This window comes from Eptatretus burgeri, chromosome 18, assembly GCF_056783735.1.
Source record: "Eptatretus burgeri isolate ZD-2024b chromosome 18, Ebu_testis_v1, whole genome shotgun sequence".
Taxonomy (NCBI): domain Eukaryota; kingdom Metazoa; phylum Chordata; class Myxini; order Myxiniformes; family Myxinidae; genus Eptatretus; species Eptatretus burgeri.
In genome coordinates, this window is record NC_140978.1 from 241,707 (window position 1) to 256,765 (window position 15,059).

The 15,059-nt window shown below is 45.7% G+C and overlaps 1 protein-coding gene across 4 annotated transcripts in view; it reads left to right on the top strand.

Annotated features, from left to right (window-relative positions):
* Positions 1–15,059, top strand: part of LOC147008444 (bone morphogenetic protein receptor type-1B-like) — a 137,113-nt gene that overhangs the window by 62,530 nt on the left and 59,524 nt on the right. For all 4 annotated transcript variants that reach the window (XM_085863568.1, XM_085863567.1, XM_085863570.1 and 1 more), the window contains 2 exons: positions 8,981–9,086; positions 10,099–10,165. In XM_085863568.1, coding sequence (XP_085719694.1) covers positions 8,981–9,086; positions 10,099–10,165 — 173 coding nt within the window. The remainder of the gene's footprint in view (positions 1–8,980; positions 9,087–10,098; positions 10,166–15,059) is intronic.

Sequence of the window (15,059 nt, forward strand, 5' to 3'; positions counted from 1 at the left end):
TGTAAAACAACATTTTTACCACGAATCCTTCTGGATTATCGTCATAGTCTTTCATTTGCATTTTCATGACTTGTAAATCACTCTGGTTCCATGCATGATGAATAAAATAATTCTGATGTTGATTTGTTACCAGGTTCAGCATCCTTTTTTCAATCATTGGGCACGCTCTCTCAAATTCCATCTTGGCTGGTTCACGGTGGCCTTAAAGATCGCTCTCGCTCTCGCCCGCTACTGGCACTGTCATCTGAATGTTTCCTCCCCATGCTCCATGTGGAGGGAGGGGAGCTATCGCCGATAACATTTTCTGTACCTCTTTAAGGGTAGCTTGCGTGTCTTTTAAACTCCCCTTTATGCTCGCACTCATCTGTTCTTTTCTCTTAAAACTCTCTTCGGCCCACTGCCAAAGATTTTCCAATCGACTAGTTTTTGAGTCATTTTGTCTTTTTCTTTCTCTGTTAATTCCCTTCTCAAGTTTTCAATTGTCTCGATGAAATGTCCCCTCTTCAGGAAAATTCTATCTCTGTTTTTCAGTCCACTCTGCCCATATCTTTAAATCCTTCGAATAACTCGACCCATTTTTCTTATTCACAAAATCGGCATTTGACCCTGAGGCGGGCACATCGTCGTCTGCACCTTTTCGATGTTGGTTCTTTACATCCGTACGTCAAAATCACTCAACACTCGTCAGCACTCCTCTTTTTTTTTACAGTGACTTCTTCAAACCCCTTGGCAGCAAAATACCCTCATTACTCCCCTTGGTGGCAATACCTGCACCTCTTCACCAACCCGTGACTTGGTGACTTATTTTTCCTGCACAGTGCCCCCACTGTTTCCTGACCAATCAGTTCAACAACTCTCTGTTCAACGCCTCTGCCCTTCAACATGTGAACTAGGTGCTTTTATCAAAACACAACAAGATGTTACCTGAGTAAAGGAATAATATATCCTTTATGGGTTGACGCCAGACCTTTTACCTGACGAAAACCCCAAGTCTTTTATGTCACTCAATAAACAGCTGTACATATATATCCTTCCCTTTGAAATTTTGGTTCAGGACTGTGCAGCGCCCGCAGAGAGGTGGGTAGTCTGTCCGGCAGGAACAGGTCACCCTCCAGCAGAGGTCTCTCGCCTTCAGCTCCACCAGTGTCTGCTGGCCGCCGGACAGAGGTCCTCTCCTCTCCCCAGAGGGAGTCTGTTGATCCGATCCTCATTGCCAATTCTGTCATGGCAGTTTTGGCCACCTCAAGACAGAAAAACCTTTAGTTCGATTTAAGCTGTGTCGTAAATATCAGACAGACTCGCGTGAGGAAGCCTCGCCTGGAGAAGTGTCTCAGGAAAAAACTTAACTATACATAGCGTATTACGAGTATACATGTGATCCCTCCAGGGCGTGGTTAATACATCAAAATAAATTAACTGAACAAAGAGAGGCCTCTTGGAGAAACAACAGATGGACCTTTGTCAGGTTAAAAATCACAAACACAGGATGAAAACGATCTGTTATCAGAGCTTGCTTATTGCCCCGGTGAAAGAGTATTTCATTCCTTGCTGCTCATCTGGAAAGAGATTAGGTTTTACAAGGTTTTTATGATTACAGAGGAAAGTGTGTATTCTACCTCCCTTCTAGTTTTCCCAGCAGATCTTATATATTATTTCCGAGTTTGTGGTTTCGTGTCGCGCTCTCTTCGACTTTGTTCTGTGCTCGAGTAACGTGATATTCGGCTTACATTATCTCAAAGACCATATGAGGTGCATGGTACAAAAAAGTAAATAAAATGGTTCTGAAACAGTGAAATCATGCCAAAAATGGTTACTGCATTTGGCTTTACGGTGCAAATTATACCAACTACAAAACAAGGGTTCCACAATGACAATGCTATAACCCAAAACATTGTGTATCAAGAAGTACTTTGAACATTGTATTCCACTTACTGCATTAAAGTAAAATTACTACTGATACTCTGCATCAGTTCCTTTCTCAAACACACCCACCCCAACATGTCGCGCAGAGCACGGGTTGTGCTAGTATTTATTAAATTCTTTCTCAAAGCACGAACTGAAGCTAATTGGCATTTTACGTCATTATAAATTCGATTAACAATTCAGTTTCCCACAACCCCTTCCGCTATGTTTTGAATGAAGCAGTCCAAAACCCCTTCCTCTGCCTCTATTCAAAGAACAAATGAAACTTTGGATCCACAATATAATAACACACTGCCAGAATAAATGTTGTGCAATTATTTAAGCAAACACTGAACAGAAGGTAATTTCTGAAAATAGAGCAGCAATAGTAGAACGAGTATGGAATCCTATTTTATGAAAATATTGTATTCATGAAAAATACAATTCACCTTTTTAATCGAGCATTTATATTTAAAATACTTATACATACAGTAAATATGAATACCAAAATGCAGTACCAGAACATGTTTTCTGGCCAGAACCAAAGAGAGATAAAAGTTTTGCAAATAAACAACTCATATCAGAAAACCCTCTCACATCTACAAGTAGTGGACAAAAAAAAACCCAGTAACACTAACAGAATATCACTTGGTATGATGTTGGGCCATAATACTTATCCAAGAGGCATAAATACTGTTCTGCAAGAATGTGGTACCATTCTTTCACAAGGAAGTCCTCCAATTCATGTCGATTTAACGGAGGCCGAAACCGCTTTCTTAGGCACTTCTCCAGAGAGTCCCAGAAAACCTCAATGGGATTGAGGTCCGGCGATTGGCAGACCGTTAGGTTTGACACTCTGAGCATCTCTGAGTGTTCGTGGCTTAATTTAATTTCTGCACATGTTTTTGATCGCTTATCACTTGCCAAGCCAGCATAGTCATACTAAACATCGTCCAGAAACAACCGGAGTGTCAGACAATGTGCAAATTGGACAAATGGACACTTTTATATGTGGAAGTCAGAACTGCTGCTAAGGTCAATTCCGCATTTAAAATTTTGAAATTTGGCTCAGGTGAAGAGATTCTTGAGCTTATCACATTGCTGATGTGTGCTTACACTGTTCAGTAAATGTCCAGAGAGTTGTATTTGCACATTATTTGATGTGGCAGATGTGTTTGGATGGTGTTTGTCTCCGGATGTGTCCTGGGTGATTGTCTCCATCCGTGTCCAGATGGTGTTTGTCTCCAGACGGTGTTTGTTTTCGAATGATGTTTGTCTCCGAATGTGTCCAGGAGCTGTTTGTCTGCGGACGTGTCTGGGCAGTGTTTGTCTCTGGACGGTATTTGTCTCTGGACATGTTCAGGCAGTGTTTGTCTCCAGATGTGTCTGGATGGTGTTTTTCTACAATGTGTCTGGGCAGTGTTTATAGTATGACCAGTCGCAAATGTATTTCAGACATTATTTTGTTTCTCTCTTCACCGTTATTCCATATAAAATATTTTTTAATGAGAGTATGAATCGCAATTAACGCCCCACTGTGTTCCTCCCTTCTCCTCACCTCACCTTATGCTTACCTCCTCTCAAACCTCTTCCCACTTCCTCCCAAGCCCCATCCCCCTCTATCCCCATACAGCTCTCTGGACGTTTTTATGCATTACAGCTAAAATGCCCTAAGCTCTCGGATCTCTTAACCTGAACCAAATTTCAAACTTTAAACTACGGAATTGAACTTAGCATCAGTTCCAACTGCTACAAAAGTGTTCATTTGTCCAATTCACACATTGTTTGATTCTCCAGACGTCTCCAGACATTATTTAGTATGACCCAGGCAGCCATTCCTTATCAACCGTTTTGTTGGAGGGCTTGCTTGAGTGCTTAGTAGTGGTGGACGGAATAGATTCCAAAGTAGCATACTTGATTCCAACCATGGAATCTAAAGGAATCAAGTTGTGAACCAGAATCAATGTCGATTCCGAGTAATTCCTACTTCATAGAGACAAGACAAGCGTTTTTATTCAGGTCAGGTCAGGTATGGGAGCATGTGCCAGAACAGCACGTCGCTGCGTCCACTTTCCGCCGGTACTCCAGGGGCCTCCGTCTGGCCATCCCCCAGGCAGATGCCAGGCCCATCCCCATCTCCTTGAGATGATGTTCAACCTGTTGCAACCATGAGGCACATGGTCGACCCACTGGCCTCCTCCACTCATGAGACTCCCTCGCTGAGAGAATCTGGAGAGCAGGATCAGAGTCAGGAAAACGAGCCACATGTCCATACAGCCGCAACTGACGCTCATGGACTATGCAGGTAACAAATCTCATCCGAGTCTCTCTCAGCAACCGCTCGTTGGACACAAAATCCAACCAGCGATAGCCAAGGATTCTCCGAAGAGACCTGGTACCAAAGGAATTAAGTCTCCGTCTCAGATCCTTGGTCAGAGTCCAAGTCTCGCACCCATAGAGCAAGACTGGAAGTACCAAGGACCTGAAGACTCGGACTTTCGTCCTCCCGCACAGGTACCGGCAGCGCCACACCCCATGATCCAGTGAATCCATGACTCCCCAGGCCCGACCCAGACGTCTATTGACCTCTGACTCGCAGCCAGCAGAGACATGAATATCACTGCCAAGGTAAGTGAATCTCTCCACGACCTCAACATCCTCACCACAAACAGACACAGACAGGACAGCAGCATCCAAGATGTCACCGAAAGCCTGGATCTTAGTTTTGACCCAAGAAACCAGTAATCCCAACGGCTCCGACTCCTCATTCAGCACCTCGAGGGCCCCCAAGAGGATGTCTAAAGTCTCCGCAAAGATGACTGCATCATCTGCAAAGTCAAGGTCCGAGATCTTGACATTCCCAAATGACGCACCGCAACTTGATCTCTCCGACATCCTCCCTAGAATCCAGTCCATACAAGTGCTGAAAAGTGTGGGGGCAAGTACACATCCCTGACGAACTCCAGTAACAACTGGAAATAAGTCAGAGATGGTACCACCACACTTCACAGCACTCTCAGTACCAGAGTAGAGTTCAGACATCAGATCGATCAGTTTTGGTGGCACCCCACGAAGACCAAGAATCCTCCAGAGGACATCCCGATTCACTGAATCGAACGCTTTACAGAGATCAACATAGGCTGCAAGCAGCCCCTGCCGAAACTCTCGTCTGTGTTCGGTGAGGACACGAAGTGCAAGGATACGGTCAATCGTTGACCACTTTGGTGTAAAGCCTGACTGCTCTGGACGCTGGTGCTCAAGCAGATGGTGGCGAACCCTATCGAGAATTATCCGAGCAAAGACCTTGCCCGGCACTGAGAGCAGCGTCACCCCTCGGTAGTTGTTGCAGTCTTGGCGATCACCCTTCCCTTTCCAGAGAGGGACAACAAGGCCCCTCTTCCAGTCAGTTGGGATGATGCCTTTGTTCCAGGCAGAGCACAAAACTGCATGCAACGACACGAGTGCAGCATTTCCACCAGCCTTGAGAAGTTCGGCATGGATGCCACAGATCCCTGGAGCTTTGCCCCGTTTCAACTGGTTCACCGCAGCCCGTGTTTCCACAAGCGTAGGTGGACCACAGTTGATTCGAGGGTCAGCAACAGGGATTGTAACACCCTTGACGTCCAACTCGACAGTTGGGGGATCAGCCTGGTACAACCGCTCAAAGTAACCGGCCCAGCGGGCCTTCACTTCAGACTCCTCTGTCAAGAGCCTACCACTCTCTGCTCGAACTGTAGTGCTCCGAGGGATGGGCTTGGATGAACGTAATGCGCGAATTCCCCTGTAAGCGGGACGAGAATTACCTGTCCACAGGTGATGCTCTACCCCCTCACAGATTCCTCGCACATAGGCCTCCTTGTCCACCCTCAGTGCACGTACAGTTTTACGCCTCAGCTCCCTGAACAGCTCAGCTCTGCCATTCAGCCTGGCCCTGCGACTCTGGTCAATGGTATCCAGTGTCCCTTGAGAGACAAAATTCTTCTTTGCCCTGCGGTGAGCTCCAAGGCATCCACCGGCAACATCAAGGACGGTGGTCTTGAAGGCGCTCCACAACTCTTCAGGACCCCCCAAGTGTCCACTCAGCCTGTTCGCAAACTCCTCAGCTACTCTCTCATCCCTGAGCTTGGCAACATCCAGCCTCGGCTGGGATGGTACCATTCTCCAGGATTTAAGGTGCAGCTTTAGAGTTGCTACAACAAGCCTGTGGTCAGTATTGAGGAACTGAGCACTCCGGTAGACCCTGCAGTTCTGGATCATCCTCCAACGACCGTCAATGAGGACATGGTCAATCTCCTTTGCCACACCGCCAGCGTTGGAATACCAAGTCCAGCGATGAGCTTGTGGGCGCTGAAACCATGAACCAGCCACCCTAAGTCCATGACTTCTTGCAAAGTCAAGGAACTTAGTGCCATTCTGGTTCATAGTTCCTGACCCATGGGGACCAACACACACCTCATAACCGTCCCTATCAGTTCCAGTCGATGCATTGAAATCCCCCAAGACTAGAAGTGTATCTCGTCTGGGGCACTGATCAACCACAGACTCGAGTGTGGCGTAGAATGCATCCTTCACGGTGAGATCACTCGCCTCAGTCGGAGCATAAACAGAGACCAGGGAAATGACACCTAAGGAGTGACGAATCCTTAATCTCATAATACGCTCGTTGACCGGTGTTACCTCAATTATCATTGGGGTCAGCTTATTGGACACAGCTACAGCAACTCCTTGGGTATGGTAACCATCAGAGCGACCAGACCAATAGTAGGTGTAACCACCCACCATTATCTCGCCGCAATCCGGTCTCCGAACCTCAGAGAGAGCTGCAATCCCGATGTCCAAACGCTTGAGCTCAGATGATAACAGAGACAGGTGATCATCCTCTCTTAGGGATAGGACATTCCAGGCACCCACCCGAAGGGACCGCCTCAGGTTAACCCAAGGAGACCGCCGTCTGGTGGACGACACCTCAGCACCACTCCGACGCACTCTCCCGCAATCTGACCCAGGGATGTTACCCCGTGGTTTCCCTCCTATCAAAGATTGGGGGTCCCGAAGGCTTTGCCCCAATCCCGTCATCCGGTGAGCTGCCCTGCGAAGGGAAGCTGCACAGGAGGTACTCCCACGGAGTGGGTTTTCAGATTTTGTTGCGTTTTTGCGTTTTGCGGAATGAAGGGTTTTACGGTGGCCGGAGTGCAAATCCTGCCACCAACCTCCTAATAAGAAGTGACCCAACTGCAGGAGGATGTCCGCAGACACAGTTGGGCACTAGATATGGATGGCCGTTGGCTCACAAGGAGCTCCTCCGCCCTTTGACAGGTTTTGTTTTTAATCCTGCTGGGTGTCCATATCCAAACACCCTCCTCACCAGAAAACCTGGTGGGGGAGACGGTTTAGTCGCCGACAACCCGACCATGGAACAGGTTAGTACAGGTTTACATGGTACCTGTAGCAGGTCACAGATCGAACCTGACCTGACATGAAATTTATTTATTTTATTCAGGGAAATTTTTTTTCATGCGTGTTGGGCATATTCCTGTTACATATAGCCTGGTAATGTATTAATCAAGAAGGAACACTCCCCTGGGGTGTCCCATTTGCAACATAGCAGCAAAAGCAAGTCACTTGCAAACTAAACATGCCCCAAGGGCGTGTTCCTTTGAAATGAATAGCAAGGCATTTAGAGTTGATCAGTAAAGCATGCTGATTGCTTTGCTGACAGATGGGTAGGCAACACATTGACTGATAAAGTTTTGACATGTCATTAAAAATTTCCAGAAGTGCAGTTTGGAACTATTTTGGGAAGGTTAAAGAAGACAGTCTGAAAGTTGCATGCTCACTTTGTTCAATAGACCTTGCTCACCACTGTAGTATATCCAATGTCCTAAAACATTTGAAAAACAAACACCAGAGAGTGTACCTATAAGTGAAGGTTGTGAATGTGGATTCAAAGAAACCAAAGTCTGCAACAACAGCAAGTTTACCTTCGCCTTGAAAGCACTTTTACCCCGGTAATGCTCTGTTATGCTGCCTTCCCTTCCCCTCCCCTCACGCTGCCTTCCCTTCCCCTCACGCTGCCTTCCCTTCCCCTCACGCTGCCTTCCCTTCCCCTCACGCTGCCTTCCCATCCCCCAACCCTCCTCACTCCCCACTCCTTTCTCACTCCCCACCCTTCCTTACTCCCCCTCCCTCCTCTCTCTTTCCCCCTCCCCCTCCCTCTCCCACCTCTCCCCCTACCCATTAGTATTCCCATCAGCAAAGCGGCGGGTGGTTGCAAGCATATATATCGAGCTCAAACTCCAGGGATTGCATTCTTCCTAAATTAAAATGAGTACATGACTTTTTTGGAGGAAATTAAGCTAGAATTCAAATGTGAAGATATATGTATGCACAAAATCATTTAATTTGAAACTAATTAAATAATACAACTCTGAATCCATATGAGCGAAAAGATAATATTTATGGTATTTGTGAGGACCCGTCATAGACGGGCACTTCAGCTAGAATACATTTTTAAAAATCTGTCATTGACTCTTTGCCACAATTTGAATGGTCACAAACACAATCTTAAGCTTACAGAGAAATATCACAGGATTTAACTGTTGTCAGCACCGTGGTAGTGTGCAATGGATATCTATACAACCTGACATCTTATTTATACATAACTCCAAAAATTATGCAAATTTTGCCCCAATCTATTTATGGGAGTGGTGCAATTAGTTTGTCATGGCTTTGCATATTTACTTTCCCACTACATTTGGTACTATACAGTAGAAGTAAAAAAATATAAAATACTTCCGTTGTTGTTTTGTTGTCCGTTGTTGTTGTCAAATTGTTGATTTGAAATTGATGTGTTAAGGGCTATGTAGAGTTAAGTGAGAGTAAGAGATAAAAACACAAATTTCATCGTTGTCCTGCAAAGTGTTGTTTGTTTTTTGGGGGTTTTTTTTCAATCCCAGACCATTTACTTTGTAATTACCCTTCCTACATTGGGTTATGATGTTGGACTATGGAGATGCTCTTTCATCTGCAATGTTTCTCAATTTCTCCCTTTGATGATGTCACATACAATCTGTTCCAGGAACATCTTTTCCCAGAAGGCCAAGGAGTCAGAATATTTTAGAGTGGCTTCTGTTGGGATTTTTATTAGCAATCGTCATCGGTTTTGTTTATTTCCTCATCCAGAGGTAAGTCGTAAGGACGATTTAAGTCTTATGGACGATTTAACAATGTTCCAGTATGCCTGATCCTATTAAGTTTTGGTCACAACTATGACTGGAAATCAAACAATATACCGGTATTTCGAAAATGTGGAGTGGTTTTATTGAATGGTCCTAATTTAAAATGAATGACTCTTCAAAAGTATGATTGCATGTTGATAAGTAATGCCTCTTATTCCTTTTCTCCAAAACAGGTAAAGATATTCGAATGAAACAAAGCACAGTCCGCACATTAGTTCTTCCCGCCACAGGGTATGAAATTTTGTGATGCCGACACTAGATGTCTCAGTGCTACATAAGTCAAGATGGTAGAGAGGAGCACGACATTGTCAGTGCTGTGAAGTGTGAAGGATTGGAGATAACTCTTGGGATGACTGATGAGATGAGATGACTGGAGATGACTTGAGATGAGAGTTGTGTGCACCATTATGATCCTGAGAGTTAGAGATGGTCAATGGAGTGCTGCCGCAAAGGCTCAGCAGCCCAGACTTGGTGCCGTCAGATTTTCATCTCTTCCCCAAACTTAAGGAACACCTTCGTGGAGAACACTTTTCTTTCAGCACATTTTCTGGTTAAGTCAGCAGGACACAGTTCTATTGTGATGACATCACAAAACTACTTGAACATTGGCAGAAATGTGTGGACCGCAGTGGTGATTCTTTTGAGAAATAAATATGCACCATGGCATCATAAAGATTGATGTTAGTATCTGTCTTTGTTTCATTCGAATATCTTTACCTATTTGGAGAAAAAGAATAGGAGGCATTACTTTTCAACAAACCCTCGCATATCGGAAGAGGAAGTGAAGTGGTCATTTCTCGTGGCTTCTCAGCCAACCCAAGAAGATGGGAATAATTGTGGCCACTTAAGGAGTAGTAGTAGGCGTAATCGTCGTAGTAGTTTGATAATAATCAATAATATGTGACTGATAAAACTGAGGGAGAAAGTAATTGTTTTTGCGGTGTGTTGTGCACAACAGAAAACAACCTTGTTTGAAACTTGATATGAAAAAGTCCTATTGGAGACCTTATTCATCATGTAAAAAGGTATTAAACATACAGATGTGTAATTAAATGATGTTCAACAATTTTGCAAAGTATGCATCGCCTGCCTGACATGAGACTTGCTTGTAACTTGCAAAGGTGATGGCCTAAAATGTACTTCTTGCCAAAATTTTGTTTGTCAAACCAGAATTGAGGCTGCATGGTTTCAGTTTATTATCTGTATGATTGTAATGGAGTTGAACATGAACATTTGTATGAATAACCAGATCATAATCATAATAGAAAAGAGCTGTTGAATTAAGCAGTAGCTTGAAAGGCTGACAGCCCTTTTATAATACATTTCACAACTACAACTACATGAGCAGGATATCTAAAAAAGAAAAGAATTAAAAGAAAAACTAGAAAGCATCTCAAAATGCAAGCCCGTCTGTGACCACTTTGTACTCAAACTAAACTTCATGAAAACGACAGGTAAAAAAAAATTCGTACATTTTATTCATTTATGTTTTTCACAATCTCATTATAAAGGTTTGTTGAAGATTTGAGGACAAAATCCCAATTGGTAAAAATGTTACGGCCTGGACATACACACTGAATCTCAATGGTAAACAAGGATTTTGATTAAAACATTTATGGCTGATCTATCACTTCACCGATGACGTCATCTGAACAATCCTTTATTCCCCATTGGGAGTAGAATGAGATGTGCCAAGTGAAAATTTTTTCCAATCATTGGTTTCAGATATAATGTTTTATGTTTTTGTGTTTAATCCAAGATAGCTACCATACCACATGACCTATGATGACACTATTTTCATTAACTATTCTCCATGGGGGGGGGGGGGGGAGTGTGGGCGGGGTCACTCCTACTCTAAAAAGTTTGTGTCAATCGGACAAGTGGTTGCTGAAAAAAAAAATGTTAAAAAAGCAATAGAGCAAAAAAAAAAATCCCCAAAAAGGGTCAAAGAATAACTAATAATTAAAATAGGACCGTGCTTCCTGAAGCTCTAGTGGATCAGGAGCAAGTCACTCAAACCCCCCTTCGACCCCCCTCAGACTGATTTTTTTATGCCATGAACAAACTTTGGGAAATCATCGGTGATGAAAGTTGTGGTGAAGTTTCATCAAAATTGTGTTTGTAGTTTCGGAGTACAGAGCAGAGACGTTTTTTTCTTGGGGGGGGGGGGGGGTCAAATCTCCTGCAGAACCCCATACACCCTGATTTTGTTTATGCCATGAACAAACTTTCTTACATCACAGTGAAGGTTTTGATCGGGTTTCATTGAAAATGTGTGTGTAGTTTCGGATAAGAGAGCAAATACCTATTTTAGGGATTAAGCCCCCCCCAAACACCCGTATTGAGTGCATATTTTTATGCACAGATACACCTTCGTTAGGCATCAGATATGAAGCTTGTGGCCAAGTTTTATCAAAATCGTGTGTTTGGTTCAAGCAGTAATGACGAAGTGTTTACAGACTCACTGACTGACTGACTGCGGACACTGCTCGATCGCATAAGCTCAGCAGACTAAAGTCCAGATGAGCTAATAATAATAATAATGAAAATTATTTTAATAATTATGAATTTGTCTTCTCCATATTCTCATAATTCCTTGTTACAAATTCGATGACAAAAGCTCAAATGGTAAAAAAAAGTTACAACCCGGACAGACACACAGACAGAATTGATTGCAAAACCCCATCTTCCACTTTGCAGGAAACGGGATAAAATAGAAAGTCCTCTTGCCCTCACTATGCCTGACAAATTATTTGGCACTGATTGATGGATGACTTTGCATACATTTAAGTGGGATTTTGAACAACATTTTTCAGCCAAGAAAAAAAATATATATTTTTTTTATATGTCAGGTCAGGTTCGATCTGTGACCTGCTACAGGTACCATGTAAACCTGTACTAACCTGTTCCATGGTCGGGTTGTCGGCGACTAAACCGTCTCCCCCACCAGGTTTTCTGGTGAGGAGGGTGTTTGGATATGGACACCCAGCAGGATTAAAAACAAAACCTGTCAAAGGGCGGAGGAGCTCCTTGTGAGCCAACGGCCATCCATATCTAGTGCCCAACTGTGTCTGCGGACGTCCTCCTGCAGTTGGGTTACTTCTTATTAGGAGGTTGGTGGCAGGATTTGCACTCCAGCCACCGTAAAACGCTTCATTCCGCAAAACGCAAAAACGCAAAAAAATCTGAAAACCCACTCCGTGGGAGTACCTCCTGTGCAGCTTCCCTTCGCAGGGCAGCTCACCGGATGATGGGATTGGGGCAAAGCCTTCGGGACCCCCAATCTTTGATAGGAGGGAAACCACGGGGTAACATCCCTGGGTCAGATTGCGGGAGAGTGTGTCGGAGTGGTGCTGAGGTGTCGTCCACCAGACGGCGGTCTCCTTGGGTTAACCTGAGGCGGTCCCTTCGGGTGGGTGCCTGGAATGTCCTATCCCTAAGAGAGGATGATCACCTGTCTCTGTTATCATCTGAGCTCAAGCGTTTGGACATCGGGATTGCAGCTCTCTCTGAGGTTCGGAGACCGGATTGCGGCGAGATAATGGTGGGTGGTTACACCTACTATTGGTCTGGTCGCTCTGATGGTTACCATACCCAAGGAGTTGCTGTAGCTGTGGCCAATAAGCTGACCCCAATGATAATTGAGGTAACACCGGTCAACGAGCGTATTATGAGATTAAGGATTCGTCACTCCTTAGGTGTCATTTCCCTGGTCTCTATTTATGCTCCGACTGAGGCGAGTGATCTTACCGTGAAGGATGCATTCTACGCCACACTCGAGTCTGTGGTTGATCAGTGCCCCAGACGAGATACACTTCTAGTCTTGGGGGATTTCAATGCATCGACTGGAACTGATAGGGATGGTTATGAGGTGTGTGTTGGTCCCCATGGGTCAGGAACTATGAACCAGAATAGCACTAAGTTCCTTGACTTTGCAAGAAGTCATGGACTTAGGGTGGCTGGTTCATGGTTTCAGCGCCCGCAAGCTCATCGCTGGACTTGGTATTCCAACGCTGGCGGTGTGGCAAAGGAGATTGACCATGTCCTCATTGACGGTCGTTGGAGGATGATCCAGAACTGCAGGGTCTACCGGAGTGCTCAGTTCCTCAATACTGACCACAGGCTTGTTGTAGCAACTCTAAAGCTGCACCTTAAATCCTGGAGAATGGTACCATCCCAGCCTAGGCTGGATGTTGCCAAGCTCAGGGATGAGAGAGTAGCTGAGGAGTTTGCGAACAGGCTGAGTGGACACTTGGGGGGTCTGGGTGCTTTGGGGGGTCCTGAAGAGTTGTGGAGCGCCTTCAAGACCACCGTCCTTGATGTTGCCGGTGGATGCCTTGGAGTTCACCGCAGGGCAAAGAAGAATTTTGTCTCTCAAGGGACACTGGATACCATTGACCAGAGTCGCAGGGCCAGGCTGAATGGCAGAGCTGAGCTGTTCAGGGAGCTGAGGCGCAAAACTGTACGTGCACTGAGGGTGGACAAGGAGGCCTATGTGCGAGGAATCTGTGAGGAGGTAGAGCATCACCTGTGGACAGGTGATTCTCGTCCCGCTTACAGGGGAATTCGCGCACTACGTTCATCCAAGCCCATCCCTCGGAGCACTGCAGTTCGAGCAGAGAGTGGTAGGCTATTGACAGAGGAGTCTGAAGTGAAAGCCCGCTGGGCCGGTTACTTTGAGCGGTTGTACCAGGCTGATCCCCCAGCTGTCGAGTTGGACGTCAAGGGTGTTACAATCCCTGTTGCTGACCCTCGAATCAACTGTGGTCCACCATCGCTTGTGGAAACACGGGCTGCGGTGAACCAGTTGAAACGGGGCAAAGCTCCAGGGATCTGTGGCATCCATGCTGAACTTCTCAAGGCTGGTGGAAATGCTGCACTCGCGTCGTTGCATGCAGTTTTGTGCTCTGCCTGGAACACAGGCATCATCCCAACTGACTGGAAGAGGGGCCTTGTTGTCCCTCTCTGGAAAGGGAAGGGTGATCGCCAAGACTGCAACAACTACCGAGGGGTGACGCTGCTCTCAGTGCCGGGCAAGGTCTTTGCTCGGATAATTCTTGATAGGGTTCGCCACCATCTGCTTGAGCACCAGCGTCCAGAGCAGTCAGGCTTTACACCAAAGAGGTCAACGATTGACCGTATCCTTGCTCTTCGTGTCCTCACTGAACGCAGACGAGAGTTTCGGCAGGGGCTGCTTGCAGCCTATGTTGATCTCTGTAAAGCGTTCGATTCAGTGAATCGGGATGTCCTCTGGAGGATTCTTGGTCTTCGTGGGGTGCCACCGAAACTGATCGATCTGATGTCTGAACTCTACTCTGGTACTGAGAGTGCTGTGAAGTGTGGTGGTACCGCCTCTGACTTATTTCCAGTTGTTACTGGAGTTCGTCAGGGATGTGTACTTGCCCCCACACTTTTCAGCACTTGTATGGACTGGATTTTTGGGAGGATGTCGGAGAGATCAAGTTGCGGTGCATCGTTTGGCAATGTCAAGATCTCGGACCTTGATTTTGCAGATGATGCAGTCATCTTTGCGGAGACTTTAGACATCCTCTTGGGGGCCCTCGAGGTGCTGAATGAGGAGTCGGAGCCGTTGGGATTACGGATTTCTTGGGTCAAAACAAAGATCCAGGCTTTCGGTGACATCTTGGATGCTGCTGTCCTGTCTGTGTCTGTTTGTGGTGAGGATGTTGAGGTCGTGGATAGATTCACTTACCTTGGCAGTGATATTCATGTCTCCGCAGGTTGTGAGCCGGAGGTCAATAGACGTCTGGGTCGGGCCTGGGGAGTCATGGATTCACTGGATCATGGGGTGTGGCGCTGCCGGTACCTGTGCGGGAGGACGAAAGTCCGAGTCTTCAGGTCCTTGGTACTTCCAGTCTTGCTCTATGGGTGCGAGACTTGGACTTTGACCAAGGATCT